At 36.0% G+C, this 22,563-nt stretch overlaps 1 protein-coding gene across 2 annotated transcripts in view; it reads right to left on the bottom strand.

The window, feature by feature from the left end:
* The window catches only part of FAF1 (Fas associated factor 1), a 338,217-nt gene that overhangs the window by 207,331 nt on the left and 108,323 nt on the right, over nt 1–22,563 (bottom strand). For both annotated transcript variants that reach the window (XM_019501327.1, XM_019501328.1), the window contains exon 7: nt 12,016–12,121. In XM_019501327.1, coding sequence (XP_019356872.1) covers nt 12,016–12,121 — 106 coding nt within the window. The remainder of the gene's footprint in view (nt 1–12,015; nt 12,122–22,563) is intronic.

Below are 22,563 nucleotides of genomic sequence, written 5' to 3'. Positions count from 1 at the left end.
GGGCTAGCTGTCATCTGCAAAGTCAAGTGTACACTCAATTCCATCCTCCAAGTCATTAAAGAGATACTAAACAGTATGGGGCCTGGGACAAACCAAGGGAAAACTCCATTTGATATCTCCTCTCAGTTTGATATGGAATGATTAATGACTACTCTTTGAGCACTATTTTCTAACCAGTTATGCACCAACCTCATAATTATTTCACTTAGCTTGTATTTTCTCAACTTACTTATCAGAATTTCAGGGAAGGCTGTGTCAAAAGCCTTAATGAAGTTAAGGAATATCATGTACTCTGCTCCCCTTCCAAATCACAGGGCCTGTCACCTTGAAATTCCAGTTGGTTAGGCATGGTTTGCTCTTGACAAATTCACATTGGCTGGTATTGGTCATCTTTTTACTCTTTGGGTGTTTAGACTTGATTGATTGTTTATATACTCCTATATCTTTCCAGGAATTGAAATTACACTGACCACTCAAATCCCCTGGGCCCTCCTTTTCCCCTGTTTTACAGATGGGTACATTGTTTGCCCTTTTCCAGGCTTCTGGGACCTTACCTCATCTCCACGGGTTCTCAAAGACCACAGCCAAAGCTTTCAAAATCTGTCATGGATCATGCTGCTTTCGAGGGGAAGCTCCACCTTGGGTCTCCTTAGGAAGGAGCCTTATTGAGTCTCCTTTCCTGAAGGACGCCCCTGAAACCAGCCCTAACGTGGCTTCACAGGGGCAAAACCTCTGGCTCTGTACCACTCCCACTTTGAAGAGCTCCTTATTTTGGTCAGCTCCCGGGAAACGAGATGTTTCTTCTTCAAAGGGGAAGGAAGAGGAAGTCAGAGTGCTGATGTCCCAAGCAGCACAGCAGACTGCTCCACTCCAAACAGCCTTTATTGTGCCACTGTACTTCCGACTGTCCTTCCTTGGACTCCACTCCATTTTCCTTGGGACAAGTCCTTGCTCTCTCAGACTCTCCCTCTTTCTCCTCACAGCCACACTTGCAACAAAACAGTTAGCAAAACGATAGCAGTCACCTCAGAGATTAACACTCACTAAATCAAGTTCAACATAATGTCATGTGGAACCAATCAAGCAGCAGTCTCCATGTCCTGCTGCCAGGGCCAGGCTGCCATTTTCCCCTGGGGTGAAAAGGACATCTCGGACGTCCAATGTACAGAAGTAGTTACAGCAAAGTGTGCTCACACTCAGCCCTGTGAGGCGATCCCGCTCCCCACAAGAACTGCAAGCTGGAACTCAGCCCACTTAACCTTTTTTGGCACAAATTACTCTACCCAATTTTGTAGGTACTCTAGGATTCACCAGGCTGATTTGAAAAAAAAAAAAAATATTTAAAAAAAAAAAAAAATATTTAAAAAAAAAAAAAAATCTAATTTATCCAAAGAATCTCTAATTTTTTCTTTTCCTTCTGTAGGTTGAATAACTGCCCCCTGCCCTTGCTACTGATTGGGGTGACCATCTGACAGTTGCCATTTCTGTAAAGACTGAAGTAAAAACTAAACTGTTCTTTGCACTGTCCATGATGAGCTTCCTTTGCATATGAGACCCACGCCATCGTTTGTCTTCCTCCTCCTAACGTGTTCATGGAACGCTTTTTATTGCCTTGTGTGTCCCTTACTACCTGCATCTGAATCTGTGCCTTCACCCTCCTAATTCTGTCCCTCCATGCTCAGACTATAATCTTATACTCATTCTTAATAAGATGGCCAAGTTTGCACTTCTCGCAGGACTTACTCTAAAGTAATAGAAAAGCTCATAATTTGGCCAAGCAGGTCTCTTGCTAAGCTTCCTACTTTTCCTTTGCATCAGGACAGCATGCTCTCATGCCCTTACTTTTGTACAACCCTGAAGCAAGTTCAAAAGGGGTTGGAATTAGATGCTATGGTAGATGAACAAAAGTAAGCATATTATTATCAGGTGCTGGTTCACCAAACCTACAGAGAGAAACATTTCCTCATCCTCCATGATGTGGTGCATCTGCAACGAAAAACTGGGCGGGTTTTATTTGGCTTGAATATTTATAAGCTGCTTTACATGGCAAGCTCTTATCAAATCTGCTGTCCACTATCACCCCTATTTATCTTGTGACATTACTACTTTCCAGGTCCCTCAAGAACATCTGTCTCTTGGATTATTTTTGACAAAATGTATTTTAAAGTAGGTGTAAAGCTTGGTTCAAATCCAAAAAAATGTGATCAAAATATATAGTTAGCAAATTGTTTGGCTTAATCTTTCATGTATGATGAAAGATTATTATCGTAATTCATTAGCAAATTACAGACTTTATAATGCAGGCAGTCACAAATTTGGCTTTGTATCAATCATTTTAGACCAGCTGGATAGAAATTCACACAACTCTGGGAAACAGAAAATGAAGTGCTCTTTCATTTTTAATTCACTTGAAACTTTGAAGAAAAATTATTGTTCTTTTAAAAATGTCAAGTTTTGCAAGTCATTTAGTTTGACTGCACATATACATAATCCATATAAACTAGTCGCACAGCAACTATCCAACTATAATGTATATTTTGATTCAGCAAGGACTGCTTTTAACAAAGTATATAGAAAATCCTCTCTTTACACTGTTTAAATCATGACCAAAAGTAGCATTAGGCTCATTTCATTGTCAGAAAAAAATTAAAGAATATTCCTGCTGAATTACAGTTTAAAAATTAGTGCTTTAGCTACTGTATTCACAGGATGCAATATTACCAAAATTCCTGCTTTGAGTTTCTCCAGTCTGCTGAGATAACCCTGTTAAAAATGCTTGTTTTGGCTGTATCTACTTTGCTTAAGCTACAGGGCCGTGCAAGGGGACAGCTGTATTTGGGAGCAACTTAAAACAAATTTCATCCTGGTGGCATCTAATCCAGAGCCTGGTACAAGCAGCATGGAAAAGTCAGTGTCAAAATTAAACAATGCAGGCTTTTCTAGGAACAGATGCTTTTTCCTTGCAGCTGTAAAAACCTTAAAACAATCCTGTACCCTTCTGTCTAGTCACGCAACTACTACAAAGCAAGGCATAAATTTTGCCACTTATTGCAAATGTTTGCTGAGAGCTTTTACAACCCTTTTTAAAAACAGTAACAGGGATTTATTGAGGGTGATTATGAGGCGATTTTATCCCTTAGATGACTTCAGGGTTTTTTAATTTATACCCATAATTCTTGATATATTTACAAGGCAATAACTTTTTATATCAACAACATATATGCTGCTTGAAACAGAAATTGGAATACAGTATGTTTTAAAGAAAATTGAGCGATTTTACTAAAGCTGTAGCAAAAATTTTAGCACTGAATATAATCAATATAAATCAACACAAATAATTAGGTTTTACAGCATTTTGTCTCTATTTACTACATATTAATTCACAGTTTAAACTAAAACTGAATACATTTTTATAATAATCATGGACGTTCTAATTACATAATAATCATACTAGTTTATTAATAAAGACACCATAGGACATTGCAATGCCCTGCTTCAAGTAATATGTATTATAAAATATGTGAAATAACTGCCTTCTCACACCTGTAATCCTCTTAAAGCCTGCACCATTCTAAGTTTACCAGAACATTTCTATGCAATCAATGGACGATTTTTAACATAGACATATAAACGGTCTTTCATTGTTGAAAAAGCTTCTATAACTCGGTGAATGGAAATGAACCATCAGTTCCCACTAAATATGCAATTTGCAGTGTCATCAACCCAATTCTGTTCCACATTAACTGGAGATTTTTCTTTGATGCTAGCTTTTATTGCATATTTAACTGTCATAGCACCAGGAGGATGTTTTATACAGCTACAATATTTTAAAATACTTTCTTACAAAACACTCATTCAAAAATTGTGAATGTTTCCTTTCTTAAGTTTAAAAAAAAAAAAAAAAAAACTTTTCCAGAACAACAGTTCATTAGCACCTCACTATTTATAAGTATAATTGGCTTGTTTGATGGGAGAACAAGACAACATTAACTTAGGCTGTTATAATTTGCAGAAATAAAATGTAATAATATGGAGACAAAGATAGCAATTTTTTTTAAATGTATCTATAAATTATAAAAACATAGAAATTATTATATTGTAGATAATATAGAGAAATGATAGAGTATGGTTAAACTATAGACCACAATACACACAGATGTAACATACTTAAAAAAACCACTTAATCCACTAGCACTTAATTTGGGGTTTGTGATTAACACAGATATCTTGCAGGGCAGAACTATTTCAGGTGCTGCATATTACTTTGCTATTCTGAAGGGCACAAGCGCTGGGAATGCAGCTGCTTCTTGTGCTCATAAACTCTAGCTGCTTACATTCACTTATCATTTCATGCTAAAACCTTTTTAATGGCCAGCAGCACTACCCAAACTCTCTTTAGCTCTTTCAAAGCAGACTATTGCAAATACCCATAAGAGAAAATTACAATACCGAGTTATTTTGCTGAATTACAGTTTTCAACAACTCAGTTTGCTAAATTAGGGCCTGATCCAAAGAGCCTTAAAGAATAAGTTTTCTTAAATCACATGAGTAAACCCATTCACTTCCACATGATCACTTACTTCTAAGGGTAAAAGACAACTCACATGACTGAGCATTGGCAGAATAGGGCCCATAACCAGAATTATAAAAAATGATTCTTTATTACTTTCAAATTCAAGTAAACAGACCTTTTAAGCTTTAAAGGTTTCTCTCAGTTCAAGTCCCCATTTATGGGGTATAGATAGATGCACAGACAGACAGACACACATCCACAAACTACAAGTGTTCACAAATCAAAAGCTAACAGATGTGACTTCTAATTAGTTATAATAATCTGTGCTTCAATGCTATTGGAACAAGCCTCTCCTTCCTTTGAAATTTAAACAGCTTCCTTTGGAGTTTTAAACTCTTAGTGTACTTCTAAGACTATATTAAAAAAAAACAAAAATCTCCTGCTTTCAATGAATTTTAGACATCTACAGTGATAACTTTATGAAAGGAAAATATTAAATTATAATTATCCTAAACAGACACAGTCTTGTGAAACTAACCCTACATTCATATGAAAATACAAAGCATTGACTATAATGAATTTGATTCATCCTTGGACACAAAGCTTTACCACAGTAAACTCAGTCAACTGTTGCTCTTGCTTTTATATTCATAGTACTTAAATAGCGCACTTTAAAACAAAAAAACCTCCAATTGGCTTTTCATACATCCACCCTCCCCAAAAATAACGCACTTGAAAAACCCAAATGATATGAAAAGGCTTCAAGGCCTCTTTTCTCCCTTTCATAGCACTTTTTTTATTTCTGTTTGCAGTAATCTGCCTTTCACTTTCTCATTGCTACAGAACAAACGAGGAGGCTCAGCACTTTGAAAAGGGGGCTCAATGTGTAATGGGTCCACTAGAATTAATTTAGTTGCACCAAATCCATTGAGCACTGAGTTTTTTTTCTCCTCTCAAATCATTTTGAGTCGGACGCAGCCCCCAGCCTTTGTAATTCTAGTAAAGCACTTAAAGTGCACAGTAGGTGTTCATCAGGACCATCTGGTCAAAAGCAAAACAAGCTGCTGATTTTGCCTTTGAATAGAATGAAGCAAGTGTGAATTAGTCTCTTCAATTAGCACTATTACAACCTGTCAAGTGCATATTGTAAAACAGGATTATTACAGTATTGGTCACCAGTGCAATTATTTACTCTCTGCCTTTTCTTGCATATAAAAATGTCCATGTTTATTAGTTTCTGATAACTGAAAATGGTTTCTTTAGTGCTACGCACTTCTAAACCACTAAAACACAAATTAGAGATTATGAAACATATTCTGTCAGGAATATATTGCGTTTCATAATGAGTAGAGAAGTAAAATAATGCCCTTTATCTCGTATGCGGTTTCTGTTACTCAAGAAAGAAAAGAAATAATGACTGTATAGATTTGCTTTTGCCATCTCTTAAAAAAAAGATCTATTTCCAAAAACAATTATTAAAATATTTTAAATTCCTAAGAAAGCTGTCATTCCAAACAGGTACATGGTGGATATTTTTTCCCTTCTCATTTCCTAAGGGGCTTTTTTTTCACATGTGTAACATGTGACCATTTTACAAAAAGATTATCACCAATTTATTCAGCTGATGCAGCTTGGTTTAACAAATATGCTGTTATTTCTCAAAAGTTAATGAGGAAGCAGGAATACTTTAGGGGAAACAAATTGAGATTTTCCATAACAAAAATCTCAAGCATCAAATTCGTGACTTTTAGCTTAAGAAAAAAATCGTTATTGTACTTGTCAACATCTAATTATGGCTTTAAGTATGTCTTAAAAGGTCAAAAACATTAACTTGCTACATAACACTTGTTTATTATTATAGGACAACAGAATGCTACTGAGAGAGATGCTTGAGAAGTGTGCGCTAAACCATATTAAATCTAGCTGTTAGAGATCACATTAAAAACAACAAAACCCAAAACTCAGTTTTAACCAGAACTTAACAAAAAAAATGGTCGCTTAATTCAATATTATAACACCTTTTTAATTTCTCAGATAATAAATCACTGACCAGCCCCAAAAGCGCGGAATCATGTGCATTCCTCTATGTGTACCGAAAGCTGAATATTTATTTCCGATCTATTTTATATCATAAAAATACAACAACTATTTACAAAGTGCTCATAAGAATTTCACATCAATAAAATTAATTTGCAATAGATGTAACATATCAAACAAGTATTCTGACATTTTGACATTTGACTCAGTCGTGGGCTAACTTATTGCACTGTAATTATTTAACCCCAATAATGAAATGATCAATATAATTACTTATGTACTCCATGTTTTACAGGCCAATTTCTGACCCTTGCTATGAAGTACAACACTTGTTTTTATAAAATCATTTTCAAATCACTGATACTCAAATATCAGACAAAAAATATTCTGAAGTGCTTTTCTGCACGCAAAACAGAATCCACTTGTATGCCTACATGCCTGCATTTACTTCTTACTGTTAGCTAGATCTCTTATACGAGGACTCTCTGTATATTTTATGTATATTTTTAATTCCTAAATGACATCCATCTATCCATCCATTTACCAAAATTAAAAAAGAAATGGGATACAACATAGTCTTTAAACTGTTAGTGGCTCACTCTGAATACACAATTATATTTTTAGCCATAAAACCTACTTACCAAAACATGAAAACAAAACTTACTACAGAAAAATATGACAATACCAATGACAGTGTATACATGTTAAAATATTAATAACTATGATAAATCTAATTGTAGTCTATCCATTCAAAAAGGGCTGCAAGTGGTGGATGATGAGCTATATATGGCAACAACTCTATAGAAAATTGTGTTCCAGATCCTCTGTATATTACCTATACTAGTTTAAATTAATAAATCTGAAACAGTGCTAGTATGCAATTAAGATTAGAAACAGTAGTGTGGGACTGCCAGGGATGGCTTATGATGACTATGGCATATACTATGCCATCAAAACTCCATATAATAAGTCTTACTTCCGCACCTTCCCATATGCTACCTTAAACATTAAATCATTGGGAACCAAAAAAAAAAAAGCTACCTATCACAGGTGCTAAAAACACTAACCACTTCTCGTCACTCACATTAGCCTGCTGGCCAAAGGACTTGATGAAGGGGCAGCTACAGCTCTGCAAAGGCAGCTTCAGTTTGGGAAGATAGTTACCTCTTTGCATTCTACGTGTATACCTCATGTTCTACCAGGAATCAAAATGCCTGGTACATATGTTTTGCCTGGCATTTCCAGCAGCAGAAAAGCAAAAGAACAGATCCATTTTCAGGAAGACTTTAGGTTTCTGCACATTTTACTTTTTTCACCCTTTAACAGCTGCAGCTTGTGTACACTGGGTGCTTCTTCCCTCGCCTTGGACACAAGGAATCTCAAACAAGTCTGTCAAAGCCAAATACAGTCTATACAATAGGTAAATAGGAACGGTTATACTTTTTAATGCAAGCCTCAGGATAGTTAAAATGTTATGAATAAGTTATTTTTCTATTCAGCTGAACTTAAACTACAATGAGTGCATGTGTATTTTATTGTTTGTGACAGAGAAACAGTACCAGAATCAGAAAGTTTGTCACAATAATTAAGGCAGCATTCATTTACTAACCCTAGCTAGGCTGTTCCTCATTTGGATGAGAGCAGAAAGTCGCTTTTTAGAATAAGTTTTCAACCTCTCTCCTTTCCTAAAGAAATAAAAAACCTCTTTCCTCTCCCTTGAACAGCATGCCCATTAATGAAGATATACAGGGAATTTCAGATGGAAAGATCAGCTTAAATGTTTGGAAAAGTAAATTAAGCAGCTTTTTCTCCAAATAAAAAGAAAACAGGCTCAAGGGGATGGACACTAAAACAAGCTATGTCGAACACAGTAATGTCTTACAATAATTAGTCCATTCTTAGTCATTCCCACACATCTAACTACAGTCCTGTTTATAGCTCCAAGATTCAAAGGATATTCACACCTCTTCAATTTCCAACTGCTGCTGGCATATGCAAGTTATCATAGCAATGCAAAAATATTCAAACTCTCAAATTAACAATTTCTCTTGGACATACAAAATTCTCACCACCCTTTCTAAAACAGTTTGCTATATAAAACACTGACTTTTCATTAAAAAAATTAGGAGTTTAGAGCCTCCAAATAAATTACACAAAACATTGCTAATTTCTGCATGAAAATAAAGATTATAGGGGGGGGGGAAAAACAAGTTTTCTTGATACACTATCTGGTCAAGACTAATTTAATAGAGCAATTTTAAAAGAACAAACAGATGTTTGAAACTTGTGACAAATTAATTTGCAATTTAGACCAACTTGGTATCATTAAGTTTCCGAGTTAATAACTCTCCTCCCCCTTTCTCTCTCTCACATGCACACCCAAATCCCACAAATCTAAAAAGACAGTTTCAATTCCAATTTTTACTCTGTTCTTAAACAATACTAACAGCCCCATTCAGTTAAAACCATAAATTATCACCTAGATGTTTCTGTACAAAAAGCTGGAGATGTAGGGAAAAATTCCTCTCACAATCTCCCAAATCCAAATACAGGACATAAAGAAGGGAGAAAATATGGTTCCAGACCTGAACTCCGGGGGCTTATATCCATCTGTTGTAAAATTATCTGCCCAATTATTTCTAGTAGGGCAATACATATGTAAAATAACAAGCATTCTTGTAATAACCATTCTCCAATTATTAGATATTTTTAAAACACAGTCTAAAAGAAAAGCACAGAGCTAAAAATGAAGTAGTAATCATAAAGGGTGACCATTAACATGACAGATTTAACTCACTGCAAAATATTCACAACAGTTTTAAAACATTATTTAAAAAATAGTCCGGGGAAGAGAGACACATTTATCCCTTTCAAGTCAGCAGCATTCAAATATATTTAACAACCCAAACAACTGGCCCTGGAGAGACAGTTGCATCCAACTGTGGCAAGCGACGGAACATTTCTAGAATTTTAAATATTTCTTTTAATAATTGATATAGTCATTTTGAATCTTTCTGCATAGGATATAAGGTGTGAGTAGATTGCATTAACACTGCTTAAACATTTCAACTTGTCAGTATGGCCAACTCGATTTCTGAAATATTTGCAGTATTTTCCCATCGAAACAGTAATAAAGGTAAAATAAATATATGCCACTGCTTTATAATCACTGAACATTAATGAATATTTTATGTCTTTTTAAATCTCCCTGTTTAATTTAAAAGGGTGAAATTAAGTCTCCTTCCTGCAGTATGCCAATTATCTGTAAATCAAACAATAACTTGGCCATTATACTCCTTTTTGTTAATATACGAGAAGCTAATTTGAAAACACTGAATGGTGTTTTTAGATAATAATTGAATAGTGCTTCCTGCCCCCTTGTGGTTGGTGACTGCAACTTGCATAAAGCATTTCAACTACCACAAAAATATAACAGGGGATAAAGTAAACTATTAATTTGTTAAAGTGCAAATGAGAGAGCAAAGAACAATCTAACAAACTCAAGGAGAAAAAAAAAATCACCCATCTTCCCCCTGCCACCCCAAAAAATCATGAGGCCACTAAATTAATCGGTTTCTTGCTGTGGTTCTCCTCCTTTGCTAACACGCAAAAATTGAAAAAGCATTAGAGAGTTAACATGCAAAACAATGACATGGTGTTGCAATTAGATCAACGTGAACAGCCCCTTCGGCTCATGCAGATCCCCACTGGCTCTGTTTAAGATGTAAGGGTCCACCTGTTCAATTGCAAGGCAAGGGCCTGAAGTAAGAAAGAAGATCTAGAGTTCTATTTTTTATTCTAAAACATTTGCTTCAGCTCAGAAATTGCATGGATAATTTTTCTACATCCAATGTGGTGCTTTACCTAATGGCATTACCCAACACAGTAAAATAGGGTGAGTAAAGAACTCCATGTTGGACTTAATAACGAATTTTCTTCCTTTTATTGGTTTAAACAGGAATCCTGAATTTTAAACAGCTTGTTTTTTAATGAAATTGCCTTTGTGTACCAATACCATAAGACAGTGAAATCATTCTGTCATTGTCAAGAGACAAGATATCTTCGGTGAACATAAAAATACCCAATATTCTTTTAGTCACTGCATCAGGTTTCAGACTCCTTCAGTGCAATAAAAATCTTTGGAGAAACAGCATATTAACACATTTGCACAACATGGATAAAAAAAGATACATACAACATGTACGAGATTAATTTCCTTTGAGGAGTGTCAATTTCATTTTAACTGTTAAAATTAAAAAGCATAAATCCACAATTTTAACATATTTACAGAAATCTTCAAAAGGCATTTTTATTTAGAAGAGTGCACCTCCTGAAAAGATAAGTTTCAATAGAGTGTGGTTGTGTATTTACATTGAAACGTAGTTTAATGCATTAACATCTGCTTTAAAGGCAACAGACTTTCACAAGGGGGAGATTTTTTTTTTTTTTTGTGGGGGGGAGGAGTGAGGGGGACTAGCAAATTTAAAATGACCCAGCTAGAATTCCCAGAAAAAAATAGTATTTATACAGGAGATGACAAATGTACACTTAGTGTGGGTTCTTATTCCTGTAATATTATGGAACCATTACTCTGTCATGCACTGCATGGCAAAAAAATTTAAGAAAATTTGCTAAATCTTACAAAAATGATCGAGGGGAAAAATCTCAGACCAATAATAAATATGTACTTCAAATGTAAAGCAAATATTTACTTTTCAGAACTGCCATCAGGAAATAGTAAGGATTCATCATTCAACCACATTTCTAGAATAAACTTGCCAGATTCTTAGAAATGGATTATGCACTAGGTGCCACGTGAAGCACAGCAATGGGCAACAATCTTTTCCCACTGAAAAGAGTTAAGAAATACGGGTTTCCAGTTGTATAACTGGAGGGTCAAGATGTATATCACAGACAATATCTGTTGCTAGGGGATTTAATTCCAACACTGTTCTTTGTGACAACACCTCTTGCTGGCCACTCTAGAGAACAACAGTGAAATTGTCTGTACAAAGAAACCACTTCCAACCCAGCCAGAGTTAATGTATTGGAAGAGAAAAAAGTAGTGCCATACGTTCTTAGTACATGGGAAGGCTGCAGGTTAAGAGAAAGCAAGTTAGAGATAACTTTATGGGATTCAACATCAAACATACCTGAACAACCACCAACTTTCCTTTAACCTCCTTAATAACTAATTTCATAATTAACATAATGTACATATTTTACTCTTAAAGTGTAAAATGTTACAGAAAATCTATTTCTTTTAAATAGGAAAACTATTTGTATAAATTCTAGGGTAGGTTTTTACCTTATCTACAGTAATCTTTGACAACCCAGTTAATTAAAACTAAAAACTGATTAATGCAACAAAGGAGTTCCAACCAGAACCTACAAGCCCTCTTTAACAGAGTTGACATTAGATATAATGAGCTACATTTATTCTTCAGCTGTGAGACAGAACTAACCTCCTGAATGGTACTGCTTCCTGAGAAGTTGAGGTTGTACTCCCGCTGGACTTCTCGATGGGTGATGATCAGCATGAAGTTTTGATTTAATGACTCCTGCAGGGCCCTGAAATGGTTGAAAGAAAAACAAGAAAATCAGGGATAAGCATGTTCTAGCTTGCTTTACCGTTAGCTGCAAAAACCCCAGGAGTAGCCGAAACCCAACATGGACAAGTCTAGGCACAATGTTATCATCTCTTTTTCTGCTCCTAAAGACAAGAGAGCATGCAGAGAATGACCAAAGGCTAACCTGCTAACTCCTTCTCTGGTAAGGTGACTGCCACCTCAAAGGCTACGTTTTATTCTCTCAATTTTGAAAAAAAATTAGGCCATGCCATTATCATAAATTTTAGCTATATTTAGAATATATATTATTTCATTACCAGGCTTGCAAGTATATCTGCATTCAGCCAAACAAGCTACAATATACATCGGAAACCCATTTTAAATACAGAAGGACAAATCCTGCAGTGACTTCAGCAAGGCTTCCCGAAATGTAAATCAGGGCAAGATTTGACCTATATAGAATAATTCAGATCACATAAATCCAGATAGATAAGAAACAGAAAACTAATATAGTTTTTATGAATGAGGCTACTTTAATTATATTTACTAAACAGGTTATCCTAAAACACCAACACAGGATTTATATTAACTCATCTATTCCAAGGATGGCTGAACAAAACAATGTTTATCCACTTTATTTTCCTGTATCATGGTCTTCTGAGAATGATAACTTTGTGATCATTCAGATCTGCACAGCTCCAGGTTACTGTTTTCCCTTTAAACCCAAATTTGCCTTTGACAATGAAGAAAAACTGAAGAGCAGACCTCCCATGCTGATGAGCACAATTATACCTTAAGAAAGATTTTCATAGTAACATGAAAGCCCCAGTTTGCTTTCTTTTCATAGAATAGCTAATTATGATCTGCATTTTTTCAACACAAAGTTTATTCAACACTCATTGGAAGATGTCCACAGATTAATTTGTTTTAGATCTCAAGTTAAGTTCCCACACAGAAAATAACTGTTTAAGCAAATTTATTTCCATCTTTTTCCAATCCCAAGCATAATTTACAATAAAAATACATGATAATACTGCAGAAGCCAGCCAATGTCTTTTACAACTTTAATAACTGTAATATTATAAAGATACAATACCTGACATGTACATAAAAGTGAAAAAGTAATTCTATACTTCATACCTGGAGTTGACTGCATCTCCTACAAACTAATTCTACAAAAAGTTTTAAAATTGTTAACTGTATTTCAACAAAGATTAAATATTTTCTGGAAAAAACACATTCTTAAACACGTTTTTACTTCCTCATAATGGAGTTTGGATTTTGAAAACTGACCGACTGTTAGCCTAATTTAAAAAAAAATAAGAAGTGTCACTGGTGTTTACTGTTATAACAAGTATTAATACAGGAAATATGGGCTGGAATGCAAAACACAACCATACATGTAATGCAATGCCCGTATTAGCTTTTATGCTTTGGAGACAGTTCAGTGGAAAGTCCATTATACCCTGGTCCTTTTTTATTCCTTCCTTTCAGAAAATTACTGTCTTTAAAAATCATCTCTTTGAAATCATCAGTCATTTGTACATTCCAGTATGGATGGACACACACACACAGATATGCATGCTTTTTACAGCATCATTTTACAATAAATTGTTCTAACACTACTGAACAATTTAGCAACAAAAGTTAAAAGCCAGTCCTGCAAATCCATTGCACGTAATCTTGCTCACTATAATCTTGCTCAGGCCACGAAACACGTCTGTTTTGCAGTGGTGCCGGGACACAGCCAGGTGCCCAGGGGACAGGCACAGTGGCAACTTTCAGTTGCTGCATGTTCACAATTGTGATCGTGCAGCTGGCAGCAGCAGCTGTTTTTTTTCACCTCCTCCCTTCCCAAAATTAGCACAGGGGGTGTTTGCCCCATTCGTGAAGACGTAGTTTCATTCGTTGTGCACACGGGGTGGCAGCACAAGGGGTTTTTCATTCATTGGCACAAGGGGTGTTTGCCCCACTCACTAAGACCCACTGCTTTTTTCATAAAACACAGTCCAAGCTTTTGGGAATGACATCCTGGAGGCTTGCTAAGAACGTCCATCAAGTCCCTTGGAAGTCATACCTAATGTCAATACATGTAACTGATTCTGACAACTGGAAACTGGTCAAGAAAAAACCAACAGATTATGCAACCCAAAGCACTCCCTTGTCAGGGACTGGATAGTTGTGGTCTTAAATTTTGTTCCTGTTCAGAAAGCACAATGTCTTAGAACAGGTGTCAGCAACCCAAGGTCCCAGGCCTGATCCGTTCCAGAGCCAGATGATCAAGCCTGTGGACATGGGGCTTCTGTGGCAGGGGGCTTCCAGCAATAGTCACTCAGCCCTGCCATTCAGGGAAAAGTGGCGGCAATGGCTAGGTCCTAGCACCTGTCCGCCTGACCGAAACTGGGTCACTCCAGCCCAGAAAAGTTACTGACTGCTGCCTTAGAAGGATCAGTACTTGGAGACTCTGCACTTGCACGACAAATGAAACGAAGTCTTACTGGATGGATTCCCACAATCTTAAGCAGGCATTTTCTTGAAGCCAACACAACTTTAGGATGTACCTCACATGTCTGCCACCAGCAAAGCTGTTACATTTTCAAATTTCTGAAATTAAATTAAGACTGTGTACCTGTATGTTTCCTTTTGTGGCCCATTCTTATTAGACTTATCAATCAATCATTATGTCCGTATTACATTTATTATGGCAAAAGCCAGATTGCTTTAGCAAGACTGCAGCACCAACATTTCTGGTCATCTTTTTCATATCTTTATCCTTCTCTAACATTTTAGAAAATATCTACTTTCAAACGACACACAACTTTGTTGGGAAAATGCTGGCATGTGAAGTTGACATACATGAATTAAACTGGAATATACTAGGAGTGCTTGTTACAGCTCCTTCCTACTTTTTTTGAAAGTTTTCTGCAGTTGTTAACACTTGCTTTCTATTTCCCTGATTCAGAAGTCAGCACATATCTCTATCTATCTATCTCTCTACCTCTCTGTCTATATCTGTCTCTCTCAAGAATTTATAAAGACATCAATTCCAGGGATATATTGGCTGAAAATATGATCATTAACCAGAAATGCTCTTCATCAGGGGACAGTTCGCCACTCTTTCCTCATGCAGTATCTTATTTGCATTTTGATGGAATAGGAGATATAGAGGGAAATGTTTTTCCTCTTATTTTCTCATCTGGCTATTTTACATGAAAAGTATAAAAAATTTAAGACCAAGACTTTCAAAAACAGCTAGTCATTTTTGTGTGTCAGTCATGGCTGCCCAACTAAGACAACTGGCTTCTTCACACTGTCAGTGGTTGGATTCTCAGTAAATTCTCTAACTCAGGCTCTTTTAGGATGGTCACAAACTAATGCCACAAAAACTGACATATCAAAAAAATCACTTGTTGCTTCCGACAATCCTGGCTGAAGTATATGGCTATTAAAGTACCTATTCTTCAAAAATGTATTAAAGGCATGAATAGTACAGTTTAATTATTTAGACCCTGAATTAAAAGTAGATCTAAAACCATTTCAAGTTATAGGCAAGTTAATAAAACAGGTGTTTGAAGGAAGGCTCCCAACTCCTTAGACAAGCAACTAAATAAGTAATTCTGATCTTAAAGGGTCTGAGAAATGAGAAGTTCCTCAGCATTTTTGAGGATTCCCTCTACCCCCTCAGTTAATTACTGGGGGATCCATACGCTTGAAAATGAGGATTTTTTTTAAAGGTACCTAAACCTGTATTTAGGAGCCTAACTTTATGGATGGCACCCATCTTTTAAAATCTTAGCACAAGTGTTTCCTTCAAATGTGATCAGTTAAAGCAAAATAGACTCTTCCAGATAAAAGATCAACAAAGATTTGGGCTAAATTATGTTTCCCACTGAGGTCTGAGAGGAGCTTACCATTAATTTCAATGGGGTCAAGATCTGAGTCTCAGTTAATGGACAGAAACATATTAAAAAATCATCAACTAATACTAGAACTGTGTCCTCATTCTGCACACCCTGGCTCACAAAAGATTCCTTATTGATTGATGGACTTCACATTCCCATTTATTGCATTCCTGGCTGAAACAACTGCATGTTTCATGGTCAGTGTGGGGGCAAGAAACTCCATAATGCCACATCCCATACACCATGGCAATTGAGTATGCATGTCCCTGAGATAACCAAATCCGGGAACTAGAATATGAAGTTTGTGGCCTGAAGGGAAGCTTCTCCCTATGTCTGGGCTTAGCAATGAAGGCTCAAATAAGTAAGTTTTCACAAGTACTATCACTTATATTACTTATTATTTGTATTCTCCAAGAGCCTAGAAGCCATCATCATGAACTAGGGCTCAAGTAAGGTTGGCATTATGAAATACACAGAAAAAGATGATCCCCTACCCAAAAAGAGGTTAAAATCTGCCTAACGTGCTTAAAATTAATAAAAGGTTGTGGGGTTTTTTACATCAGAAATCTCTCTCTCAATGCTCCAATTGCAACTACTTAGTTAAACTTACATGGTATATTTTGGTAATTATCTTATTCACACAGTTCAAAAATTAACACAACACAGCACAACACAATATAACATACCTATCACACTATTCAAAGTTAAACTTAGCTTCTGAAGGATTTTTGTGTGGGGGTACTTCCAATCCTGTAGCAGAAAATAAAGCTTACACTCTACCTATGCAAAGCTGAGGAAGTTGGTTAGTAATTACAGTATTATAATTTTTTCTTTAATTTTTCATCACATTAAATTACCTGTTTTCTAGTTATTGTATAACACTGTAAAATCCTGATTAAAAAACTAGTTTCTTTTTATATGCAAAATAATTTGGTTATATATCACATGAAAGCCTCAAGGGTTATTTTCTATGCATTTGTTGGCAAACTAACATTTTAAAGCCCTAGCCATTCTTTGAAATAACAAGAGTAGACTTATCCAACATGAAATTATAGAACTATAGGACTCAAAGTAACATCTTGGGCCATCAAGGCCAGTCTCCTGCATTCACAGGCAGTCACTTATCTTGAGAGTATTAAAAATCATCCACTATAGCCTGTCTTCCATCTCTTATTGTGGTCAAGGTTTAATGCTTTATAAGAGGGGTAGGGATACCAATCCAACATTCATGAGGGATTGGTTAAAAAAAAAAAAATCCTCTCTGTCCTCTACAGGCAACTAGCAGAAACCCTGAAGCACAGAATTACCGAACATCTCTCATCTGAGGATAGAGTTGCCAAAGAGATATCAAATACTTGAATTCACATATCACAAGCATTGCTTTTTGATCCAAGAACAACCCTTTCCTATCTCCTTTCCCTAAACCTGTCAACCCCCTTCCTGAACCTAGGCAAGCTCGTTGTCCTCTTTACTCTGTTAAGAGCATTGCACAACTTCCTTCTAATTGTTAGCGACATTCTTCTAATTTCCTGTCTAAAATGGTTCATAACCAATTTGTAGCCATTTCATCTCATGTTGTTGTTCTCTAACTGAAATAGCTTATTCCTCACTGATATTAATGCTGTACATGTATTTTATAAAGAGTAAATGATCTCTCTTCTCAACCTTCATTTTGCTAAGCTAAACAAGCAAAGCTCTTTTAATTTCATCCCATAAGGAAGAGTCTCCATTCTTTGAACTATCCTACTAGCTATTCCTTGTATCTGTTCCACTTAAAATTATCCATGAAACTAAAAAAAAAAAATTGTTTAAAAAAAAAAAAAATCAAAATTCACCTCTGCTAGTATTTTCCAAATGTTCTCTTTTCATTCAATTCTTATAATTCTTTTTATGAAATTCACTAATTTTTCCCCATTAGGCAAGATTTTTTTGAGCCCTCCCAAAATCCCAGAATATTATATAAATAGGTATGTCACATGGTAATTAACATTTCCATTTTAAACTTACAGATTTCTACAAGCTCATGTCAACAGAAGTCCAAATTTACTGTAATTACAGATTATTTACATTAAAACAAAATAAGAAATCAGTATGTAAATGTAATGTTTGTTGTAGCTAATGCTGCAGGCGATGGCAGATTAGGTTCAAACAGCAATCAGTTAGAAAATCTGGCTAACATGTAAATGAGCAGCAGCTCTTCTGTTTACATTCTATTGCATTTTAAACTTCAGGATTTTAAAACTGTCTCATGAGCAGATGTGAAAATAAAACATTAATCTTACCATTATTATTATTGAAGCTTTCAAAGTAACTAAAGCAAGGCACTGCTCCTGTCCAGCTAAACAGACAATACTAATAATTGGAGTTGCAGATTACATCGTTCTTAATTAACACTCTGCTACAGTTGTTAACATACACCAAGGCACCATGTCATAATCACCACTGCTCTGTAACGATCTTAAAACACACGTAATGAACGAACAGCCTATTACTCTGAAGATAATTTTTCAAAATTTCTATCTATCCATGTGATTTACCTGCTCATATATTTTGAGTTAAAGGAAATACACTGTTTACAAAAACCTTTTACAGAAGCCTACATAGTAAACAGTTTTTAATTGCTACAGATAATTTAATGGTACTGTAACTAGAAATAGGAAGCCTCAGACCTTTCAGTAATTCACAGAACATAGTTCACAGAAACATACCAGATCACCTAGACTATGTATAGACAGTCAAAAAGCCTGAGGCTTAACTGATTTAGTGGCAGGTTAGTCTAAAATGCATAGAGTGAACCAATAGCAAATGAACAGACATTCACTTTTGACTCTGGAAATGCAGCCACATGCCTGCAGTGGCCCAGGCCAGAAGCCAGAGGGTGCTAAGAGCATGCCTCCCTGCTCAGCTGGAGCAGACAGCTTGGAGTCAAGGCTAGCCTGCCCACCCTGCAAGGGGGGAGCAGGGCTTGCAGGGGAGGTGCAAAGCATTTTGGGATGCTGGGGGATTGTGAATTAACTTGAATCTGGAGGGGATGTGGGACAGAAGTTCAATAAACTGATTCAACCTAAATCAGTTCAGTCTGAGACTCCATCCATCCAAGTTTATCTTAAAACCATCTTGGTCATTTGAAAGTGGTTTATATGCACTGAATGTCTATTGTGTTACAGATTTGAACCAGTTTCCAATAACTTCTACCAGTTTATGTGCAATTTCTGTCCCTAGGCCTATAGAACAACTTGATAAATCTGGTGTCAGAGAGATTCATACAGGAATAAGAGCCCCTGGAGATAGAGTGACCATACATGGCAAGGAAAGGAGAAGACACAAGAGGATCCTTGGGTCCACACAGCAAGTCATTCAGCCATCCCTTTGCTTTCTCTGTACTGTGTTTGCCAATACTTCCTTTCCACCCTTGGTTTGGCCCGTTTGGATGCAGTAAGAAGTAGAGGTAGCATAAGGTAGCCCCCAGAAATAGCAGAATAGTTGCCAAGGAATTTATTATTCAGTGTTGTAAGACAGGCACACTGTAGCAATTTGGGTTTCCATTGTCTTTTGATTGTCTTTTATGGACAGCTAAATATGGCAAAGGGAACCTACTAAAATTACAGAAGCAGGTCATGTACGTTTGACTCGCCTTTAAGATTTCTTTTTTTTAAATGTGTTAGTATAGCAAGTTGTGGTTACTACTGCCATGCTGCTGGCTTGTTATAATCCCAACTTTCACAATATTTGGCAGCTAAATCACAACCTGTACCCTTGGTTTTACCACCACTCAGTTGCAATTCATTGTACTTGTGTTGACTATAAAATGTTTGCTGGTCTGACACACCATGAATGGTTGCAGATACCCTACCAGGTTTTTTGTTTAAACTCCATAATCACTTTGCTGTAATGTTTAAATGCTAGTCTTGATCAGCTGAGGTGTTAAATTCCTCAGCCAGTCCGCTTCAGCCAACCTTGAAGCATAGGAACAGATGGGGGAAGTATATTTGTAGACATGATTATCCATCAGTGCCAGGGACAGGCACAAGCTACAAGTCTGTAGAGTAATGGCCATAATTTTTTTTTTTAAATAAAAAAGGGCATGAATGTCAAAGGTCATGGGCTGAAACTCAGACTTTTGAAACACTGCACTTTTCTGGAGATATTACAAGTCAAGATTATTTATCTCTACAGCAAATTATAAGGGCATTTGAAGAAAAAGGCAGATGGCAGACTCTTGAATATGTGGCAAAGTTCCTTAACATCCATCAATGAATAGATGTTATCTGCAATTTAAAAAAAAAGTGTGATGCTAACAAACTAATCTAAATAAACACTGACCTATCAGTAGGCAGTAAACAGTGTAACTGGGTTTGGTACATTGCTTCAATTAGACGTGTTTTGATCTCCATTGATGCTTTAATTGGAGGCAAGCTTCCCTTTTCATCTAGAATTTATGACTTCAGGGAGATGATCTAGCGTTCAAATTATAAATGTTTAAGTATCCACTAATTAATCATCATTTAGTATCTCAAAGCTTCCAAACTCATCTTTAAAACACTACAAAATAATTCCCACCAGGAAACGAGTTTCAACTGTAAAGTAGTGACAATGTCACCCTAATTTTACTACGGTATTCTTTTATATTGTGCGTTTGAACACTTTAAAGTGATCAATATTTTTTTCATTCAATATACAGGACTACGAAATAAAGTAAATATCCTTTTAAAACCTGCATCTTGTATTTGAATTCAATAAATAACATTTAAAAATGAGTCTCTCTCTAAGCTATGAACATTTATACAAAATTAGATTTTCAGTATAAATAATGTGCAACCAGACCTGGTCCAAAAGTTTTCAACTTTCAGAACCGAAGTAAAAATGCTGCATTGCAATTAACACTGGGGGCGGGGGAGTGGGAGGGCTCAAAATCAAGAACATTTACCCATACAGCTTTAGCTATTTGTCCACTACTTTATATATACACAACTGCTCATTTATGACGATAATTCCTGCCTATAAGAACACTAATAAAATCATAACATAATCACATCACCCTTAAACATGGCTTCTGTCCAAAAATCTGTCCTCCTAAAATACACCATTTGCCATGTCAAAAAAGTTAATACATCTAGGCTTTGATAATCCAAGAATGGAAAAGTGCCCTAAAGTTAAAGGACTACCACAAAGTTTATGCTATGCATGGTTCTCTGTCCCTCCACTTTTTTTTTCAATTTTAAATTAACATCACATACATTTGTATACCTCTACTGAACTAGTATGGCTCTACAGCAGAAGTTTTCTTTAGTAATACTCTCTAATAGCACAGGGAGGACACTTATCTTAAGATTTTTAAAAATGATTTCCAAACCTGTATTATCCACCCTTCTTTATCATCAAGCCCATTTCCTCCTTCATGTCCTACACACCTGCTTACTCATAACACTCTGCTGTACCCCAGTTAGAAGAGGCTACCTACAGAAACTGTGGTATCTCCATCCTTGGAAGTTTTCAAGAGCAAGTGAGACAGACACTTGGCCGGGATGGTTTAGTTAGGGCTGATTCTGTCTTGACGAGGGGGCTGGGCCAGATGACCTTGTGAGGTCCCGTGCAGCCCAACTTCCCTATGATCCTAGTTTTCCTTTAAACAATTGCTCACGTAGAATTCTCAAATTAAAAATTTGATTCAAAGCAGCACCATCATCAACTACTACTGTGAGCACTGTGCACAGAGGCTTGGATTCAAAAGGAATCCAAAGACACCTCAGGGAATTAGGTGCCCAACTCCTATTAAAATTATTTGAGTGAAATAATTCTCCTGGGGGATTTTAAAATCCAAGCTAGCGCTTTCATTCCCTCTGTGAGACACAAGTAGCTTAAAGCAATACTTTTATATTCTTACTAGTTACAATGCAGAATTTTTGCTCTTCAATTGATTTTCAAGTATTATCATTACTGGTAACATATCTGTGTTTGTAACCATCTCTACAGAGACCCCAGTAAGCTAATATCCAATAACAATAAAAGAAAGAATAATTACTTCTTAAGACAACATGACTGCAATTTATTTTATCAGTGAAGTGTGGTTTGAATGAGTAACAATGCAACTGTTCCTATTTGCTTGTTCTGTTGGTAGGACATTAGATTCTATTAGACTCAATTACTGTGCACCCCCTGGTGGCTATGTAATAATGTTAACTACATTTTTACTAGTAAAATTCATACTACAAAAGAAGTATCAGCCAAAGACAAGTTCTGGTGACCAGACCAGACCATAAGAATAATATATTAAATTGATGACTGAGAAAGTTACATTTAATTTTTAACAGAATAATTCATTTTCAAAACAGCGTTATTCAATAAGCTATTTTAATGCTATTGGTTTTTATTTAATGATTTAAAGCAGAAAAGAGCAACACAGAAGATAACTTCATTTCCTTTAATTAAAGAAATTATTTGGCATTATCACCTACATGCAAAAGTCCACAAGTCCAGTAAGAGTGACAGCCTAAGGTAACATCTTAACTATTTGGAAAGGAATAATGCTGAACTGCTGGTC

This window comes from Gavialis gangeticus, unplaced genomic scaffold, assembly GCF_001723915.1.
Source record: "Gavialis gangeticus isolate Ggan-Ray unplaced genomic scaffold, GavGan_comp1, whole genome shotgun sequence".
NCBI classification, from domain to species: Eukaryota; Metazoa; Chordata; order Crocodylia; family Gavialidae; genus Gavialis; species Gavialis gangeticus.
The sequence above is the reverse complement of the archived record's forward strand: the minus strand, read 5'-3'. Positions and strand labels throughout refer to the sequence as shown.